The sequence below is a fragment of the Tursiops truncatus genome, chromosome 18 (genome assembly GCF_011762595.2).
Source record: "Tursiops truncatus isolate mTurTru1 chromosome 18, mTurTru1.mat.Y, whole genome shotgun sequence".
Classification (NCBI taxonomy): domain Eukaryota; kingdom Metazoa; phylum Chordata; class Mammalia; order Artiodactyla; family Delphinidae; genus Tursiops; species Tursiops truncatus.
In genome coordinates this window covers 9,111,109-9,133,136 of record NC_047051.1, presented here as the reverse complement: position 1 = coordinate 9,133,136, position 22,028 = coordinate 9,111,109, and the positions used below count along the sequence as shown (strand labels likewise).

The 22,028-nt window shown below is 34.1% G+C and overlaps 1 protein-coding gene across 9 annotated transcripts in view; it reads right to left on the bottom strand.

Moving 5' to 3' along the window:
• PDS5B (PDS5 cohesin associated factor B) overlaps positions 1-22,028 on the bottom strand; it is a 197,207-nt gene that overhangs the window by 3,424 nt on the left and 171,755 nt on the right. For 3 of the 9 annotated variants that reach the window (XM_033843432.2, XM_073795032.1, XM_073795035.1), the window contains 10 exons: positions 18,020-18,224; positions 15,575-15,689; positions 13,654-13,786; positions 13,193-13,312; positions 12,080-12,142; positions 11,360-11,505; positions 9,267-9,372; positions 3,693-4,132; positions 3,492-3,602; positions 795-930 (listed from right to left, as the gene is read on the bottom strand). In XM_033843432.2, the coding sequence (XP_033699323.1) occupies positions 795-930; positions 3,492-3,602; positions 3,693-4,132; positions 9,267-9,372; positions 11,360-11,505; positions 12,080-12,142; positions 13,193-13,312; positions 13,654-13,786; positions 15,575-15,689; positions 18,020-18,224 (1,575 nt within the window). Of the gene's footprint in view, positions 1-794; positions 931-3,487; positions 3,603-3,692; positions 4,133-9,266; positions 9,373-11,359; positions 11,506-12,079; positions 12,143-13,192; positions 13,313-13,653; positions 13,787-15,574; positions 15,690-18,019; positions 18,225-22,028 lie in introns of those variants that run through there. The other 6 variants (XM_033843433.2, XM_033843434.2, XM_033843435.2 and 3 more) reach the window with 6 other exon arrangements.

Here is a 22,028-nt window from a genome sequence, read left to right as displayed (position 1 = left end):
CCAACTAGTTTGAGACCATAATTCAACATATTTATCTGTGGTCTTAATTCATTCACATAAATGCATCCTGATGCAGAGAGAAGTGCTGATTATATTAAATGGAACAGAGGGGCAGGGATCAACCCTGGGACCTGATCAAAGAACACAGGTTTCTCAAACAAAGATGGCTGGCTGAGCTGACCCAAAGATTCACCATTAATGTTAGGAAGATGACAGCTCTTACTTAAATGTGTTAATTATATTTCTTCCAAAGAGAAAAAAATCTGAGATGTAACCAGCAAAACCATTCATTTCTTTAAAAAAAAAGTATCTCAGGAAGCATCACATTCCTACCTCTGTAAAAGAAGTGTCTATTACCAATTTTATGAATTCCAAAAGCTAATTTTAGTTAAAGACATGATTTTATTCTATACAACTAACTACTAGTAGCTAGTGGGAAACTCAAACAAATACTTACGAAACAAGAGTATATATAACAGATACAGGAAGAACTTAAATGCGTAAAGTGTTGACATCAGACTGCCACTTGTTCCTCTCTGCATTCAGTTTTAAACTGGGCATTTACACTTTCACTAGGCTATGTCTATTATTCTCACTTGGTTTCAGGTTTTCACAAAGGACATAGTCTCCACTATCTAAGCTGGCAGATGAAACACTATAAACTAATGAAGAAAAATATATAAATATTTAGAATTATTAAGTAACAGCAAATGCTAAATGGACCTGACCAAATATTTACCAACTCTAAGTCTATATTCCATACTATTACACATGGCACTTTCATAAACACATACATTTACTGCAGAAACTTCTTCTTCCTCTGTTTCTTCCTGTGGATTTTCATCGACAGGAGAGCTACCCTGAAACACATCTACTTCTTCACTTGAATCATTTTCTTTAGTAGCGGCTTGTTTGGAGCGTCCTACACGGCTAGAGTAAAACACATGCAAAATAAAATGAACATTCTGATCCTTAAGTGGTAGGTTACTTCATAACAGGAAATGCTTTAAATATTTCACAGGCTTTCATTTATTATCATTTTTATTCCCAATTACCTTGTAAGCCAAGAAATATTTTTCTTACATTCCGAACCCTAGACAAGCACTTAATCCTAGAATCTTACATATAAAAAGATCTACCAAATAACAAGTCAGTGTAACTGAGACCAATACCATAAAGGATTTTAAAACATAACCCAAAGTCTACTCTTCCTTTTACCTTTCCCAACTCAGTAAAAGGCTGACTTGCTCAAAGCAGAAATTTTAAGAGTCTTTCATCATAGTCTACAACTCTTTATCTAGCCCTAAGATTCTACTTATAAAGAAATCTCAAATCCATTCACTTCTCTCCATCTTCATTGTTACTACATATTTCTAAACCATTCTCATCTCTTGCCTCTTGTCTCTACAAGTAATCTTTCAAAAATGTAAAAACAGCTGATGCCACGCCCCCTAGAGAGCCCCCTACGTACTGAGAGTAACTGCATAAACCTCCTTAATACAGTATATAAAGCACTGCAGACAGGCCTTGCCTACCTGTCCATTCTCATCTCCTTCCACTCCCCAGTTCCCCACAACTACAACACAGCAATATCCTTGTCTTCCTTCAGCTCTCTGAATTTGCCAGGATTTTTCCCACTTCAGAACCTTCCAAAACAGTGTTCCCTCCACCTGAGTTCCTCTCCCTACTCTCTATCAGTCTAACTCCTACTACTCTCAAGGAACCAACTGGTCACTTTCCAAAGAGAAAAAAACTTCCCCAATTCCCCAGCCCTGTCCTTACATTCTCCTACAGCACCCTAACTTTATCCTTCAGGGCACATATCACAATTTACTATTCCATATTTATGTGTGATTATTTAATGACTACATGCCCATTTAGATGGTAAGTCCTATAAGGATAAGAATCGTGCCTGTTTCGTGCCACTATATTCCCTAGCACCTAGTACCCTCTGAAACAGGAGACACTCAAAAATATGTAATAGATGTCACCATTTAATTAAATGTATCTCTCTTGATAAATATTTGTTTTTTAATTAAGAACTTAGCCTATCATTTCTATAAGCAATCGAAAATAGATATTGTTTAATCCATACTCAAACCAATTACTCAAACGTACTTGATTCAGTTTTTCAGAATTAACAGAAGAAAATACAAGGAAAATAATACAATCTTTCTCAATTCCACTGAGGTCAGAACAAGAAAACAGACAAATCATAACATATGTTATTACATTACCTCTAAAAGGGGGCTTCCCAGTGAAAGGAAGTTAGGTTGTTAAGACAGAATACAGAATCTCTTTCTGTATTGATTTTTTAACAGAAATGTTTGTTTGATTTAGAACACTCATGTGAGGAACTTGTGTAATTTTAGGAGGTAACATGATAATCATCTAAGCCCTTAATTTTATGAGGCCCAAACAGAAACAAATTAAAGTTACAAGCATGAAAGATATTCACCCTGTTATATTCTTGTTATAAAATTAACGACGGGAATTTAAGATGCCTTAAGAATATTTTTTTATCGAAAAAACAATGAGTTTCCATGGTTGAATACAAACACATTTATGAAGCTGCCACAAAAATGTACTTACCTTTACTTTTTATCTGAGGGAAAAATTATATGGAAAAAGGCAGGAAGTACTGGCTAGACACTCAGGTAACTTTTCCTCTTCCTATGGAATACACAGGAACAGGAAAAACTTTGAAGGTAACTGAGTATTTAACCAAGGTCTGTTGGCAACTCTGAAAAGTCAAGCTATTCAAGTATGGGATTACTTTCAGAAAAACTGCAAAAGTTCTAGTAGAAGACACGCTATTCTATTTCTACTTTGAGGAGAAAAAAGTGCCAATTTACAAATTACAACACTGATGCCCCTGTCACTTTAATAAGTTTGGACACAGATTTGTTACTGTAACTCTCCTATAAACATGTACATGTGTGAACATCCAAAACTATCTATAGATACAGATGTGTTAATGTGATTAGAAAACAAACAAAATCAAGACATCAAAAACTTGAGATCACCATGTGGTAATTTCTACAGATGTAATTTAAGAAAAATGATGCCTGTTACTTTCCGACATGGTTCAAAGAATCAAAGCAAAAGTGTAAAAGCTATTTTTTAAAGCTGTTGAGGAAAGACACGAAGAAAAATTGTAGCATGGAATGACAAGGTAACGTGGTCTATACTGTAATTATTTAAAAATACTTCATCATCTCTTCAGGTACCATAAAGTATGTATTGGAAATAATAAACTATTTGGTATTCATTTATAAAGTTTTGTCTAAAACCTGTAAAAATGTACAAATGTCACCAAAGGTTGACTGAGTATCAATCACCTAGGTAAGTTTACAAAAATGTTATGTTATCTAGTGTAATGGGGCTAAATATATGGGATTTAAATACAGCCCTATGTATATTTAGAAATTTATGAACCCCTGCAAAATAATCTGAAACTGGTTTGAAATTTAATATTATTTACAACTTACACATTTTTTGGGGGTTGTGATGGTGATGGCGTTTTTGATGGTCTTCCTCGTCCTTTCTGTGGTGTGGATTGTATGGATTCAACTGCACTAGTTTCAGGAGATTCTGCTCTGCTTTGGGGAAGACCCAAATGTGGATAGCATCAAATTATGATTTATAATATAGTAACCAAATGTATGCAGTTTAGAGTTAAACATACTTACCTTTGTTGTGCTCTCCTTGAAGTTCGGTGCTGTTTACTTTTTGACTTCTGTTCTGTGTTTCCACTTTGTCTTTCTTCTTCTTCCTCTTCTTCTGCTGTTGAAGGTCCAGGTTTTTTTTTGCTTCCTTTTTTAGAAGTTTTCATTGTTGGCTCTTCTTTGGGTGTACCTCCACCAGGAGGTTTTGGTGGTCGGCCTCTTTTACCTTTTTTTGGTGGACTATTCTGTTCATCCTCATTTTCTAATATATCTTCTTTGAGCCTCTTTTCCTCAGGCCACTGCTGTTCGTCTGATTCTGAAGCCGTATGGCCTCTCTTCCTTCCACGCTGACTGCCTTTAGGTTTCTGTTCCTGTACCAACTTAGTCAGGTCATCCATCCCTAATTTCTCCTCTGAATCTGTTACAGGTGTTTTTTTCCGGCTTCTAGGTTTGTCCAATTCAGACTAGGAATAAAAGCCACAACTTCAAATATAAAACTTAGTATGCATTGTTAGTATATGTATTTTTAAGAATCAAAAAAAAAATCTGTTATCCACTTCAGTCATAAAAATGTACCTAAATAAGGTATAGAGTTCTGAAGTACATCAGAACGATAACTACTTACTTGCCTTTATTAATAATTTTCTAATTTAAAACACTATCTGGGGGTAAGAGGGTACGTTTTTATTCTTACTCAAGCTAGAGAGCCTCAAATGAAACCCCTCAAGATCAGTATTTGATTAGATTATAAACTTTTGGTGAAGAGCTATTTCATAAAAAAGAACATTCTAAATTGAATGCTTAAATAATGGACAACTATACTGAAGTATAATGGATCTGTTTTGATAGTCAATTTAAGTAATCCTAATTTTACCACACAATGTATAATAAGACATAAAATATCAACTATGTTATATATATATCATGCATACACATCATAAAAGAACTATTTTTATTTTATAAATGGAGGTTGCAAGATACAAAAGTTTAAACATATTCATCATTTATTAAAAATTCTGAAAACACTTCTGAATCAAAGATATCACTTCTTCCCAGATACAACTAACAAAAAAAATAACTTAAAAATCAGTGACTTTCAAATTTAAAATAAAATACCAGTCTACATTCACTGAATTTAAGCACTGACCAGCAGATGGAGACTGAAGAAATTCTTCAAAGAAACCAAGAATAGTGTATATGAATTTATAATGCTCTCCACAGGTATACACATGTACATAAGACACATAATATTTTTTTTTTTTTTTGCGGTACGCGGGCCTCTCACTGTTGTGGCCTCTCCCGTTGCGGAGCACAGGCTCCGGACGCGCAGGCTCAGCGGCCATGGCTCACGGGACCAGCCGCTCCGCGGCATGTGGGATCTTCCCGAACCGGGGCACGAACCCGTGTCCCCTGCATCGGCAGGCGGACTCTCAACCACTGCACCACCAGGGAAACCCAAGACACATAATATTTATAGTACCAAGTTAATTTCCAAAACGTCTGTTCCAGTTTACATTCTTAAAAAAACAGTGAAAAGAAAAATTATCTAATTACTTATAATTTTTTAATATGTTTAATTAGTCACTTGTGTTTCCTGCCTGTGAACTGCCTAATTATATCCTTGGTATTATGCCCTTTGTCCATCTGTTTATTAAAGTCTGAGTTTTAATCTAAATATTCTACACTTTTGTGTATATTTAAATTTATTTCCTATTTGTTATGAACTGAATTGTGTCCCCACAAAATTCATATGCTGAAGTGCTATGATACTATACTACTTGGAGATGTGGCCTTTGGGAGGTAATTCAGTTGAGATAAGGTCACGAGGGTGGGGCCTTCGTGATGGGATTAGTATCCTTATGAAAAGAGACACCAGAGAGATCTTGCTGTCTCTCTCTCCACCATGTTAAGAACACAGTAAGAAGGTGGCCGTCTGCAAACCAGGAATAGAGCTCCCACCAGGAACTGGATTGGCCCACACTTGATCCTGGACTTCCCAACATCCAGAAATGTGAGAAAATTAATTTGTGTTGTTTAAGCCTCCCAGTCTATGATATTTTATTATGGCAGACTGAGCAGACTAAGACATTATTGTATCTTGTTTTAGAATAGGATGCTGAGTTGAGGTTCTAAACTATTTTTCCTACTTCCACTGCCAAACAGACATCTAATCAATTTCAAAATCACTTATTTGTAATGCTTCCTTTATTTTGCATTATTTTTCAAAAAATAATGTGGGCTTCCCTGGTGGCGCAGTGGTTGAGAGTCCGCCTGCTGGTGCAGGGGACACAGGTTCGTGCCCTGCTCTGGGAAGATCCCACATGCCGCGGAGCGGCTAGGCCTGTGAGCCATGGCCGCTGAGCCTGTGCTCCGCAATCGGAGAGGCCATGACAGTGAGAGGCCCGCATGCCGCAAAAAAAAAAATAATAATAATAATAATGGTTCTGGGCTAATGTAACAACAGGGCAATATTTTACTAATTATAGCTAAGTATGTTTGTGTTTGGTTGGGCTGATCTTATTACTCCTCTTTTTTGCATCCATTTTATTCTTCCACATGGACTTAAAATCACACTGGAATTTTACAATGATATCTTCATTTAGAAAGAACTGTCATCTTTTTAACTCATTTTTTCCATGAAGGAATATGGCATGTCTTCTCTCTCTTCTGTTTCTCAGTTTTGGTATTTTCTCCACATAGGTTCCCCCTACCTCTTTTTAAGGTTATGTTTAGATCCATCTATCTAATTTCGTTGTTGTAATGGCTAGTGTTGTAAAGTAAATCCCCTTTCCCCCAAGTGTACATCTGATATAAAGTAAAATTACCAGAGTAAAATTATAGTTACATATATACATACATACGCCTACACTCTTAGTTTTTCAACTGCTTCCCTTATTTTTTTTAAGAGTACAAAAATAAAAATAAATTTGTCTCTTCTTTTTCATTGTCATACTTCTGGCTCCTATTTACTATCTTTCAGAACTGGTCAAATATTCTAGAACAATTTTAAACAACAGGTTGTTTTGTTCCTGAGTTTTAATAAGAATGTTTCAAGTATTTTGCCTTTAAGAATAATAATTTTGACTAAATCACTGACTACTGATTTAAACAGATAAAACTTTTAGCATGTTAATGAAGTATCCTTCTAGTATTAATTTACAAAGAGTTCATATTTGTCAAGAATGAATTCTAAATTTTATTTGTGTCTGCTTGGCATGATCTGAGATTATCTTGTTAGTATTTTTATTTGGGATGTTGATTTGCTTTTTATTCTTTTTAGCGTTTAAATTATCCTTGAAATCTAGGGGAAAATAAAGCCCTATAAATAATTGGTTTTAATTTGTTAGTATTTATCTAGAGTTTTGTACATAAATTAAAAATTACCTGTCATTACTTATGATGGGAAGAGAAACATTAAAACTAAACCCTCCAATTTTCAATGCTACAATTCATTCTGACATCCAAAGATCTGAAAAAGTGGCTGAATTCATTTATGCTCTGGAAAAGGTTGTTGGCAAACCCGAAATTCAATGTCTGTTTTCTTGAGGATATCATAAAATAATCTAAGCTTCCTAAAGCACTACATTCTCTAATTTTTCATTTTGTACCGTATTGTTTTCAGAACAGAGGGGGGTATAAAATTGAGGTTAGAAGCAGGAAATGGAGAAAATATGTTATTTGTAAAGCTAAATATTACAATACAAATGTATATGAAGAATAATTCCTTTGCAGTGAAATTTCAATGTGAAGCTCGTAGTATATAAAAAAGACGATACTCTTTCACCATAATCTATTGGTCTTTAAATTGAACTTCTGTCTCATAATGCTCACCTCTTTGAGAATATTTCAGTTGAAATGAGCTTATTAATAAGGTTCCTCTGAAAATGGATGCAATGTTACACAAAAGACCGCCAAAGGCCTTCATTAATTATATAAATAAATCTTAAAACTCAGAAATTCAAAACTGTTCTATAAAAAATAGACTTCAGGGTTTCCCTGGTGGCGCAGTGGCTGAGAGTCCGCCTGCCGATGCGGGGGACGCGGGTTCGTGCCCTGGTCCGGGAGTATCCCGCATGCCGTGAAGCGGCTTGGCTCGTGAGCCATGGCCACTGAGCTTGCGTGTCCGGAGCCTGTGCTCCGCAACAGGAGAGGCCATGGCGGTGAGAGGCCCGCGTACAGCAAAAAAAAAAGACTTCGTTCTGCATTGCTCCAAAAGGTAGAACTAGATATGGAATTTATAGGCTAGCAAAATATTAACCATGCTTCCTAATTAAGGGGGTAATGGGGAGGGAAAGGAGGCAGTATATGTGGGTATGGGTAGCCTAGTTGAGGTTTCCAACAAATGAGAGAAATTATAAGCTCTCCACTTAAGGCATTTTCAAGCACCAACTCTCATAAATGATAATGAAGAAATTTCTGCACTAAGTGAGAAGCAGGACTAGAAGACATAAATACCTTTTCCAACTCAAAGATTCTTCCATAAATCAGGATAACAGGATTCCTTTCTGGCTAAGCAATCAATTTTTAATTCTGTTTGGGTGAAAATTTTAAACAGCCAATAAAAATCCGAATTTATAGTATAGTTAGGATTTAGTAAGAATTTTAGAATTTTAATTTTTTTAAGTGGAAAGAGAAACAATCTGCTAAAATAAATTACTGGAGAAATCTGAAAAAAACTGAAAATAATTTAAACTTCTTGGGATATGTAAGCTTGGGCCAGTGGAAGACAGGAGTGCAAGTTCTATGTCAGAGAAAGAAAATGTTTTTATTAATAACCTTTTGCCTCTATTAATCGAGTAGATTAAAACATTAACTTTCATTATTATGATAATCATTAATCAAAAATATTAATCTTTATAACAAAACAGCAGCAACAACCATTCATTTGGGCTAATTCATTTATTCTGATAAACCTTACTAGCTAAGTATCCACACTTCACTGATAAAGGAACTCATTCAGGGAACCTAATGGGTTATTCAAGAAATGTTTAGAGCTAACCTCGAAAGTCAAAATATACTCAATTATTAATGCCATCAGGTTGTGTTGCAATACACAACTGTATTCTGTATCTTTACTAAAAGTACCAAATTTGTCTTCAAATGGCATTTATAAATTATGCCTATCACACACACATCAACATCATTGCTATTAAGATTTTAAAACTAAACAAGGACTTTATGAAAACAGTAGCATTTCCTACATTTACTAGAAACTTACTTAGTAATTAAAGGCTCAAGAAATCAACTAAAATGAAGGAAACTTTAAGGACCCTCATTCTAGCCTCCTTCTCTAAGGCTAAGCCTAAATTTACTGTGTTTAAAAAAAAACACAAAAGCCAAGCAGTTCTGAGTATGGAACTGGCATGTTTGATTCCAAAGCGCTAAAGAATAAAGATTGCTTACTAGAATGACAAGAAACACAAGAAGTTCAATATACTTAAATTACATGGTAGAGGATAATTATGAACTCAAATTTGTGAGTAAAATCAGATGTCGAACTTGAGAGTAAAATTAACTGGTTTCAGTGTAAAAATGATTATTTACATAGTAAAAATAATAATTATTGTACTTATTATAAAATCAAACCAAATATCTCACCCTTACAAGATCAGAGTCGTCTCTCTTGTCACTTTTTTTCCCCGGCAAAGGTGAAGACATTGTGTAATCTTCATTTTCACTGTGATCCATTTCAGAGCTATCAAGCCTTTTAATATAGACATTTGTAATTGTTATTACAATCAAATAACCTTAGAAGTTTTTCCTTTTCCCTAGTGTAGCTTTATAACTTTATGAGGAAAAGTTTCATTCTTTTCAAAAAGTATCCTGTTTTAGTATATTTAACACCATTTGGCTATTTTCCATCATCTTCCCTTTTCATCCCTTCCCCAGATTACTATTAGCTGACTCCAAAGTGGCATTTCCTACCTCAATTCTAGTGCCTCTATTCTCCACCAATAATCTGGGCAATCTTTTAAAAGCACAAATTAGACCACTAGACTCCAGAACATCTTCCAGTTTTACTTAAAATCAAACCCAAATTCCTTACATTACCCACAAAGTCCAAACATAATCTGGGTACCTCACACCTTCATCCCTGACCATTATTCTCTCATTCCTACTCTCCAACCAAATTGATCTCTCAAACACACCTAGCTCATTCCCTTAGAAAGAATCTTAGTGAACCGATGGGATTTGGAGAAAAAAAGCAACAGAGGCTGAAAGAAAGTTTAACCAAAAGTAAAGTAGGGAAACTACGAGTCATTTGTTGTGAAAAACAATGGGAGATGAGGACTGGGTAAAACTATATATTGGTCTTGAAAACAAACAAGGGAAGCCAATTAAGATTTCCAAGCAATGGAATAACCTGAAAACATAGCATTTAAAAAAGATTATCTAGCAGTGACATGATATACCATACGCAGACAGAGGAATAAGAAAGGGAAATATCCAAATACTACAGTAATTAAAGAAAGGGAATGAATACGATGATAGCAGAAAAGAGAAATATTAAATAAACATTCTAGAGAAAAATAACTGGCAAAACTTATTAGCACAGGGGAAAAATCAAAGACAATTTTGAGGCTCTTAGCCTAGATGGGTGAATTAGATCATCTTTGATTATAACCAGGAATTCAAGGAGAAAAGCCAGTAATTTAGGAAATGAGTTGCTGGAAATGTTTTTGGTCATGTTAAATATGAGGCCATCCAGTAGAAAAATGTCTAAATGACATAGGTAAAGAACGGTCACTTAGGTATCAGCCACTAATATGCATTAAAACAGGAATCTAGAAAAAACAAGAACTTTAGATGTAATTTTTGTTTTAATTCGATTATACTATATATCATTTACTAATTTATTCATTACAAGGAAATTGATAAGACATTTTAGAATGTCTCCTCCCTTCTTTACTGATTGGTTATGAATAGTGCAAAAGACAACATAATCTTTCATAATAACTTAGCAAAATGAATAAATGGTGGCAGTTTAGCCTTGTACGAGGCTCTGCTGCTGACAAATGGTATGCTAAGCCCCATGCTAAAACCAGTTAAAGTGTGATTTTCCTTTTTTCTTTCTTAAGAAGAAAAAAAAAATCTCCTGCAAAGCATAATTCAAAAGTACGTTTTTAAAATATTTTTTAAACAAAGAAGTTTATATACGTACATGGTAAAAGAAATTCAAACCATATCAGAATATAAAATCATCTCCCTCCTACACTAGATTATTGTAAACACTATTAAGACGTTGTGTACTGTTCCCCAAATTTTCTATGCATATACAAGCAAATGAAAATACAAACCCTTCTTAAAAACTCAAAAATACTTTACACTGTTCTATTCTTTCCCTTTTTCACTCAATAATATATTGTGGAAACTCTTCATATGAGCTCATGCCTCATCATTTTTTAATGACTATGTATTCCATTGTATGGATGAACTAGACATTTAGTTTGGAAACTAGCTTATGTCTACCAACAACAACAAGCTAAAATATGAAAGGCTAAGATGGAGTACCTACCTAAATGAGTAAGCAAATACATTTAACTTATAAATGGCTACCAGTGTTAAAATAGGAATGTTCAGCTATGCACTGATTTTCATTCACTGACATTAAATGTAAATGATGTTATTTTAGGTCTCATAGCCTTGATGGAGTCCTTAAATGTTAAGTATGGTATTTCTTATGTACTTACCTTCCTTTTATTCTTCCAGGAGAGCTTGGATTTGAGCTGCTGCTTGCATTGCTTACAGTTTCCATTCGTGATGACTTTGTCTGAGATTGTTTGCCTGCTGATGAAAGCGGCTTATTAACAGCTCCTAGAACATTGGTTGTTTTAGGCTGAAATGAAAAATGCATATCTTTCTATTTGATTAAAACCAAAAGAAGTTTAGATGTAAAGAAACATAAATAGTACCTGTCAAAGTATTTACATATACAAATCATGAAAAACTTGCCTATCCTTAAGCAAAATAAGAATAAGAATTATAAACTGAATATCACTGAACAAAGACTATATAAACAGAATAATAGTTAAGTTTCTTAGTTACCTGCAGTAAAAGGCTTACATAGGAAGTGAGAGCACATAAAATGTATAGTCAAAAATGAAAACTGATAATTAGACTCTTGCTAGGGAAGGACATAAGAGGATGTCTTTTTACTTTCATATTTTTATCTTAATATTACAAGATAAGATATTTGAAAGAACGTCTCCAGGGTTTTATCATAAGCTAAAAAACAAGTTCTATATCTCAGCTTCCATCTATATAGTAAATATAACTATTTCTTACTAGTAAATAGAAGATAATACTTTTGATATATCAATTTTTAAAGAAATACTAAATAACATAATTATGCCAACAGTCACACTAAAATAAACTACCACATAAAAATTAAAACAATTTTCAAAACATACTTTTCCAGGAGTGAAAAACGATTTCATTTCTGGAGGCAGATAATTTTTGGTGTTACTGAAGTTCTACAAACAAGGGAAAAAAATAATAGTCAATGACTACTGAAGTACTATATCTAGGAGGTGATTCAAAAGCCAACAAAGCATAGAGCAGCTTTTGTTTTAAAGTACATTATAAAATACGTATTTGTTTAAACTAAACAGTCAGTTGAAACACAAAATTTTAGTCACTGATTTTAAATGCTGTAATAAGCTTAAACTAACCTCGTACTAATTCTAGTACTAACACAACATATTTGAGCTCTAACATGCTAGAGCTCTAAGAGCTCATCAGCAAACACATGCTTATGTAATAATACTCTCCAGGGAAGAGACTTCGTATACTCCTATTATCTTAATCACAAAAAGGTGAATGCTTAAAAGCAGACAGTCCCTTTTATTGGGTGAACTTACAGGACTGTTCTGATCTCTGTAAACTGGGTAAGACGTTAACCGGTATTTTGCTTTAAAAAATAAGAAAAAGGTAGTGGCTGTTTCCTCTCAGTTACTTTAACAGGCTTAGATGCACTATAAAACTCCAAGAGAGATTCTAAAAAACACCTTTTTTAGTATCATACAATATTTGAGTTTTCTGAGAGTGGTTTGGGAACATCCCTGTAGTGTTCCCAGGGTCTTGGGCCTGTTTAGTGGCAGTTCTCTGCTTGTTTCTTCATACCAGTTAGAAATCTCAAGGGCTTATCAGACTATCCCTATCAGCATTCTCCTTCCCATTTTGGATCAATGGCCATTATCTCATAGATTTACAAGCTTTGATCATTTTTGTGCTCTTAGACTAGCACACACTAGCTAGTCTAAGAGCACTAGCTAGTGCTCTTAGACTAGCATAAAACTTGGAATACAAACTCTAGATCATCCTAACTCATCTCGGAACTTATTTGTGTCCTCCAGTTTGGCCCATATTCTGGTCTTGAACCACATTGTTAAGACTCACGGCAACCTTTTCATGACATTAGTAGTGTGTCACTTCTTGATACTGATTCTTCGTGATCTTCCCACAACCTAGTGCTGAGAATACATTTTATTTCAACTTATACAAACAAATCCTAAAATAGCTACCTTGTCAGGTTGGGTGAAAAAACGAGCTGGTAGTACTGGGTCTTTAGGAGATTCCAAACTATATGTGGTGCTTTTTGACATAATGATATTCATGGCAACATCACACACAGTATACAGTTTCTGCAATGGTATTAAAAGAAAATTAGGTACTTAAATCAGTATCCTAGACTCTGAGAATTAGTTGTAATTCTAGAACATGCATTTAGTATGCAGTTTTCAGGACAATAGTGTAAGTTAAAAGACTTACTCTATTATTTTCGTTAGTTTACTAGTAAGAGCATTACTACTAATTCTATATTAATTCTATGTTAGTAAGTCTAATTACTACTAATATGAATACTACTAACTATTTATTATACTACTAACAGAAAAGACTGATGTTGTCTACAGAAGTTTCATACCCTATACTCAAATGCTTGAAATCAACATGGAATCATAACTATTTACAAAGAATTACATACTTCATTCATTTTTGCATCATCTGGTCCTTGAGCATCTTTTGTTTGTTTAATATTTTCTACCATCTTTCTGATAAATGCATGACTGTTATTTTCATTTTTAGCCATTAATATTTCCAGAACAAACCAAAGACACCTAAAAAATACCAAGAAAAAAAGAAAAAATTCACTGTTAAATACAGATATAATTCTAAATATAAATGTAATGAACTCCAGGAGCAGGAAAAATTAAAAAGAAACAGCTGTAAATCAATAGAGAAAAAAAATATGTCACATACATATCACAACGTATCGGCAATGTACGTGCGAGGTCGTAATACCCCTTCTCAAAGTCTCACTAACTTTCTTAGGGAGGCAGGTTAAAAAGAAACAGAAATGGTGGAAAGAATGAAGTGATCTTAATCCCTGGCTATGACAGGAAGGGAAGACTGCCTAAAGGAATAACTGGGCCATAGATAAAGTGAAGTCTCAAATATTCAAGACTGACTGTAGTCCTGAATGGAAGTCTTCAAGAAAATCTAACCACCTTACTCAATAGTAAGAATCTTCATCAATAAATCTGAGGAAAAAGTCATGGCTGACAACTCTGTATACTGTTTTTGCTTAAAGAAAGAAAAAAATAAAAGAAAGTGTCAGTACCTCAGTTTTAAAGTTAACTACATTAAATTCTACTCAAGAAAAAACTGAAAGTGCTTTGTCTCTGTGTTATGTAGACAGAATGGGACAGAGGGATAGCACAGAGGAGAAAATGGGAGAAGAGAGAAATGTGAAACAAGGTATCATTCTAGAAGGGAAAAAAGTAACCTTTGAGACCTCAGGCACAGGATAAGTTCTTCTGGTGTGGCTCTCTGCTGCAATGGAGATCACTCATGGCTGTACTAGGGCAATTTACAAATACCGCCCAAAATGTTTAGTAAATTCCAAAGAATATTTTATCTATTTCAAAAACTAATGTGTTCCGATAAGGAGGAGTGGCTAAAAGTTGTCATTAGTTATATAATCACTCTAACACAGAATTCATTTTGGGAAAACTAATTGCTTATTTTTTAAAAATAGAAACTGTGGCAAAAAGAGGGTAAAATCGTTTTCTCTTGTCATGAGAAAGTTATCAATAATTTAATTTTATTCTCTTGAAGCATCTCAAATATTTAACTATAAAATATTTCTATGAATCAAGAAACCAAGAGTTATTTTCCTTTAATAAGAAGCTAAAGGCATGAGAAATTAATTTATTCAAAGCCACAAAGGTCATTCTTTATTGTAACAGAAACAGGGTCTCATCCATATTTTAAAGAACTCTGGTAGTCTTACAAAGACTTCTCTAAATACCGTTATATTCCCCTATCCCACACCCAGGCATATATAGTCTTCTGGCCTCTCAACAAGAATCTTTGAAAGAACTGTTAACTGTCATAAACTTTAATTAGAGAATCACCAATGAAGCAGTAAGTGGGATCAGTTGCCTGGTTATCAACTTGGCCCATTATTAAATTAGACTATTCTCTATTCCTTATAGAGGAAGATAGTAACTGCAAAGAAAATGTGCTTACTATGTGAATAAAAGAGAATATTAATTCTCCCCACATGAAAATCTATACAGTGTTTCAGAAGAAAGTAGGAAAAGATAAGAACTGGAATGGAAACTCTTAATGGGTTGCTTCAATAAAAAAGAAATGCCAGACTGGTAGAGAAATATGTCAGTAATGCAGTAATTATGCTAAGTTGTTTTGGGAAATTATATAAGAAATGAAACATGAAGAGATGGTATGAAAAAAGAAAAATAAGAGAACAAATAAGGTAAAGAACCTGAAACTCCTAAGAAATGAAATAAATTTAATATACTAATTATAACTGAGATTCCATTATCAGCAAGAAAGGGAAAAAACTTTCAGAAAATATGAAAATGGGATGGAAAAAGTCTTACTCTTTAACATCTTTAAGTTGTTCAATATCCTGTACTTTGACATAATCTGGGTCATGTGCCAAAAGGTGAATTGTATATGGAACAACATACTCGGGTAGAAGAGACAATAATTTTTCTGAAAAAGAAAAAGAAAAAGAAAAAACAAAACAAAACAAAACAAAAACAGCCAGGTTAGAAAACCAAATCTTACTCATTCTCTTTCTCTCTCTCTCTGATACTATGTTTCCTGCATCCCAATAGTTTACCACAATACGACTGGAAGAAAAATATATTAAAATGTCCAGTGTTGAGGTACATCATAAATTAAAGTTTATTCATTCATCCATCATGGCCAATATTGATTTCCCTACTAAATGCACCATGTGCTGAGGCTACAAAGACAAATATTTCAATTTTCAATAGATATGGGAAAAAGTGACCCAAACTATATTCAAGACTAAGGAACATAAGATCTATTTTTTTTATTATTAGTAACTCTATGTTCAACACTCCCTTGTAAGCTACAGAGCAAAATGAAAAAAACTAGTAAATTTTTCAGTTAGTATGACACAAAAACAGGAAGTAACGGTTGATACTATTTGCTATTATTTGTAACATAAGAACAGATATAAAGGAATAGACATTGTTTCTAGGGCATTTTAAATAACAAACATCTTTTTAGTTTAAATTCAAATATTTTAATATTTTGACTGAGATCAGCATATTCCATTAGAGGTAGAATGGAAGTCCTAACTAGTTTTAATAAAGGTTACTCAAAAGACTAGGATTCATATTCTGAACAATTCTTTTTATATTTCCTCTCTCAAAATTTTAAATCAGATGTTGAATCTAGAGTATAATAATGTATGTGTCAATAAGGCACCAAGTTTTCTTTATTTCTACTGCTGAACTCAAAGAGAATAAGTTTGTGTGTAATATCATTCATTTCAAGGTAGGTATAGAAGAAAAAAGTAACAAGGTTCAAAAGTCAGTGAAAAAGTCTGTCAAACATTTATTGAGTGCTTACTCTTTTCCAGACCTTCTATTTTTATTGGGGCTATTTTAAATATAAAGATGCATAAGACTAGATAAAAACCTCATACTAAAGCATGGACAGGACAGAAGCTATACTTCAATGTGGACAGTGCCCTAAAATAAAAATAGCTAACAACTACTGAGTACTTCTTTGGACCATGCATTATGCCAGGTGCTTTATACACATAACTTTTTAATCATAATCATAACCACCATAAGCTATGAGTAAAACTATACCAGTCTTACAAAAAGGAAACTAAAGCTCAGATTGCACAAGTAACCCGCCCAAACACAACCAGTAAATGGCAGTGGTGGGATTTGACTCCAGAGCCCTCATTTTTTCTAAGGTGAGGTAGGAACAGAAAGAAAGAGGGTCCTAGTGATGAGGTAACACCAAAACTGTATTTTAACAGATTCAAAAGGGGCAAACCACTCTCCTTCGTTTTGTTTGTTTGTTTGTTTGGACAGAAGGGGGACGCAATTTCCAGACAGAGTTGACAACAGAGAAAAAAGATGGCGATACAGATTTCAAATAATCCAGAGTACAATGAGCACAGAATTCATAGTCAGGAGTAGCTAGAGAGAAAGCTTAAAACTCAGGCTGAGGGCAAACTAAAAAGGGCCATGCTGATGAGCTTCAACTTGACCCTATGAGCAATAAGCAATCGACAAAGGTTTCAAGCAAGGAAGTGATGTGATCTCATCTGTTTTAGAAAGATAATTTTGACAGCGGTGTGGCACAGCTGGAGGTGGGTCAGAGGCAGGGGAACATTTACAACAGGGAGTTAGTTAGGAGTATATAAAATAATCCAAGTGAAATACAGCAGTGTAGGAGAGTTGAGGAGAAATATTCAAGATATCCAGAAGAAGAATTAAGAGGATTTAGTGACCAACGAGAGGAAAAAAGAAGGCATGAAGAATGCCTCTGATTTCTGACTTGCATAACTGGATGGATTTTAATGCTGTTGATCAAGTCACAGAAGTCAGAGGGGCACAAAAACTAATAGTGTGGATGGGGTAAAGTGAGCAGATTTTAAAAAGGCACACAGGAACCCGCTATTAATGTCAGCTACAGGTGAGGACAACCAATAAAGATCGAAGACCGGTACTTTTTAAACTAAAAGATAGTACTTAGACAATCTACATAAATGTACCGCTTACTGTTTTATTTACCTCCAAAGTCACTGATTTTTTTCCCTTGGCCTTTTAGTCAGTTGCATAAAGAGCTACGGGTTGATATTTAAATACCCATGCATTTATATTTTAAAATGACCTATTAAAAGGAAAAGCTGCTATTGAAAAACAGTAACAACTTCTTATTTAATGAGGGCAAGTTAGAATATAATAAATAACGGTAACATCATTTTGTGTTCTATAAAACTGAAACTGGCAGGATGGGAAAGTACACTTTTCATTTTCATATACGCTTACCACTAACAGCTGCATGCTGTTTCAGATACTCGCGTCTCACATTGATATTTTTTACCAGACACTGCCTGGCATGAGCTCTTCTTTCTTTTACAGGATCTTTCGCACAAAGTGCACAAATTGCCATATACTCAAGTGGAAGCCGTAATCGGGAAAGACCTTTGTGCAGTTTCTGAGCAAACACTTGTCTTACTTGATAGCATTCATCCTGAAAGACACAATTATTTAACATATTATCCACATGGTACCAAAGAGTAACAACTTTAGATATGAAATTTGCTATATCAAGTAACCAGAAGGGTAAACATAGCAAGTTTACCCACAATCACTGCTTCTGTTCACAAGACTGAGATGTGATAAGTTAATATCAAGGCTGGAGTGACCACCTGGACCCTAATAACTACCAGCTACCTGGTGTTAGAACATATTGAATGTAATCTTAAAACAGGTAACACTAGTAAATATTAATCCATCCTAACTTAAATAAATGAGATGTGTAAAAAAAAAAGTTTGAACACTATCTAATATTTAGCTTTTTCGTTTGCTGAGCAAGATAAAACTGTCCAATTTATATATTTTAGTCCTATCATTTAAAAAACTATTCAGATTAAAATGGACAACTCTGAAGGCAAGAGTTACTAATTTCAGAAACATCACATTACTTTCAGTTCTATAAATGAACCAATCTGTTCATTGCCACTGTGCTGGCTTTCTTCACGCTCCCCACTCTCCTAGACCACCCACCTCCACTCTCCTAGACCTCATCTTTAACGACAGCTCCTGTATCTTTCAGAAATCACTGAGGAATCTGTATCCTGCATCCACTTCTGTGCTCCCTTAGCACTCTGTGCTTATCTCCACCACAACCTTTAGTATACAGTATGAAAACAACTGGTTTATCTGTCTTACCCAGTGCTGTTTGTTCTTTGAAGATGAGAACGACGTCTTTATTTTTCTTTGTGCCTCTAAACCTAGCACAATATCTGGTACACAGATTATCAGAATTTTTTCTAAACTACAGGGAAAAGCTCATATGACTTTTGAGCCATATACGAGACATACAAAGACCTTCTATGACATAAAAAGACTTTCATTATTACACCTTACACTCCACCAATGAACATAACATGTGGTATGTTTCATATTATTGCAACTTTATGTTTATTTCTTCTATCGAGAATATAAATTTTGTTTTTCTTCGAAACGTAGGTCATAACATCTTGCCCTTATCATTAAATCCCTATTTTGGGTATCTTCTTTCATTTAACTTAAACTTCAGTTTATTACAATACCAAATACCCACTTTTAAAAAAGTAGTCAAGTGCAGCCACTATGGAAAACAGTATGGAGGTTCCTCAAAAAACTAAAAACATAGTTGCCATATGATCCAGCAATCCCACTCCTGGGCATATACCTGGACAAAACTATAATTCAAAAAGATACAGGCACCCCTTTATTCACAGCAGCACTACACACAATAGTCAAGATATGGAAACAACTTAAATGTCCATCGACAGATGAATGGATAAAGATGTGGTACATATATACAATGGAATACTACTCAGCCATAAAAAGAATGATACAATAATAATTCCATTCTTTTTTATGGCTAATATTCCATTGTATGTATGTGTGTGTGTGTGTGTGTGTGTGTGTGTGTATATATATACACACACACACACACACACATACACACACACACACCATATCTTCTTTACCCACTCATCTGTTGAAGGACGTTTAGGTTGCTTTCATGTCTTGGCTATTGTAAATAGTGCTGCTACGAACACTGGGATGCATGTATCTTTTCAAATTAGAGTTTTTATCTTTTCCGGACATATGCCCAGGAAAGTGGGGTGGGGGAGGGATGGAGTGGGAGCTTGGGGTTAGCAGATGTAAACTATTATATATAGAATGGAAAAACAACAAGGTCAAGGTCCTACTGTAGAACACAGGGAACTATATTCAATATCCTGTGATAAACCATCATGGAAAAGCATATAAAAAAGAACATATACACACACACACATACACACATACCTGAATCACTTTGCTGTATAGCATAAATTACCACAACACTGTATATCAACTATACTTCAATTATAAAAAAGAAGCAGTCAAGCTTTCACAGAAATATTGTCTATTATCTACCCTCATAATCCACAAAAGGAAGTTAAACTTATCTCATTCCTTCCTCAGTATTACTCCTATAGGGAGAGGAATTTTCAGTATTCAATTATTTATTACAAAAATACCCAATTACAAACTATGTAAGTAAAAGTCAATATATCACAAATATATTCACAAATGAACAGACCATTCATTAAAATATTAAACAAGAGGGAGAGGAACAAATTAGGAGTATGGGATTAATAGATACAAAGTACTATACATAAAATAGAAAAGCAATAAGGATTTACTGTATAGCACAGGGAATTATACCTAATATCTTGTAATAATCTATACAGTGGAATATAATCTGCAAAAGTCAACCTGAATCACTAAGCTGGTTACACCTGAAACTAACACAATATTATAAATCAAATATACTTCAATAAAGCAAACAACAGAAACACTGAATAGTACTCAAACATCCCTCCCCCTATCCCTATCCCCTAGTTAGATACACTAGGGGGATAGAACATGTCATTCTCTCATTAAGCATCGAGGATCCAACAGTACAATGCAAATTCATTACAAAGTCAATTGTGAATCATAGCAAAGGTAGGAGAGTTTCAAAGTCATTAAAGTGATGTTAGAAAAGAACTGTCAAATCATATGCCAGGCAACTGACACATTTAACAACAAAAGATTAGAAAACTGACCACAGTGATGATACAGTATGTACATCAAAAGAGAATCATGTGAATAAAGATTAAAAGATGTGCTCCTGGGAACTGAGGAAGTCTTCCAATGTTTGTTTTTTGCAAAGATTTACCCTTTTCGTTAGGTTATAAAAAAAATATGAAGGACAGATTTATCCCTTTGACTAGGTTATTAAAAAATGTGAAGTAAAGATTTACCCTTTTGACTAGGTTATAAAAGCATGTGAAGTAAAGGATAGAGTGATACAATTTTTATCAGGAAAAATACACTCTCAAAAAAGCACACTTGATACTTTCATGGTTATACTTATAACCAATAATTGGTTCAACATAAAGAAGATGGTGTCTAATACTACAAAATATTTTTCCCAAGGATAAAGTTCTGATCAAAGCTTTTATTCACTACTAAGAAATTAATTTTAGTCTGCATCTTAAATTAAATTTTAATGTCCTTTTTTGAATTGAAATATAGTTGATTTACAATGTTGTGTTAATTTCTGCTGTACAGCAAAGTGTACTTTTTAAGTATAAATTATCTCAGAGCTACTTCTAGTATCTTGCAAATAGTTCAATTACTCTGTGTACCGCACTGTGTTATCAACACTTATTTATATTTTCTGTTCTCCTAAGAGGTTATCTTCTTGAAGGCTGTAGCCATGACTCATCTTTGCATTTACAGTACCTAGAACAATGCATAGCACATAGCAGTATACAGCAAATTTTAATGAATTGCATTCAAATTCTAAAATACCTAAGTAATTATTAAATAATTTTAAGATTATTATTGAATTTCTATTCCTCTATATTTACTTTCTATTCAAGTACATGACAAAGGTCACTGAGACACAATATTGCCTTTAAAGATCTCAACTCAAGCAAAGAGAAATAAACCATAGGTACATAACTAAGCACAATGCATGTATGTACCGGAGGACTAGAGACAAAATCTGTAGCTGTAAGAACAAGAGCAGGTTTTGTGGAGAAGGCTGTGCCTGAGCCTTGATTTGCAGAAAGGGTTGGATTTGGATGTGTAGAAATGAGAGGGTGAAAACAAAATTAGAGGCAGCAAACCACAGGTACATAAAAGAAAAAAATGTTCGGCTTTGTTGAAATAAGCATGGGTAAAGGGCAGTGTGCTAAACGGAATTTTTAAATGTATATTTGGGTCCAAATATTAGAAGGGCCTG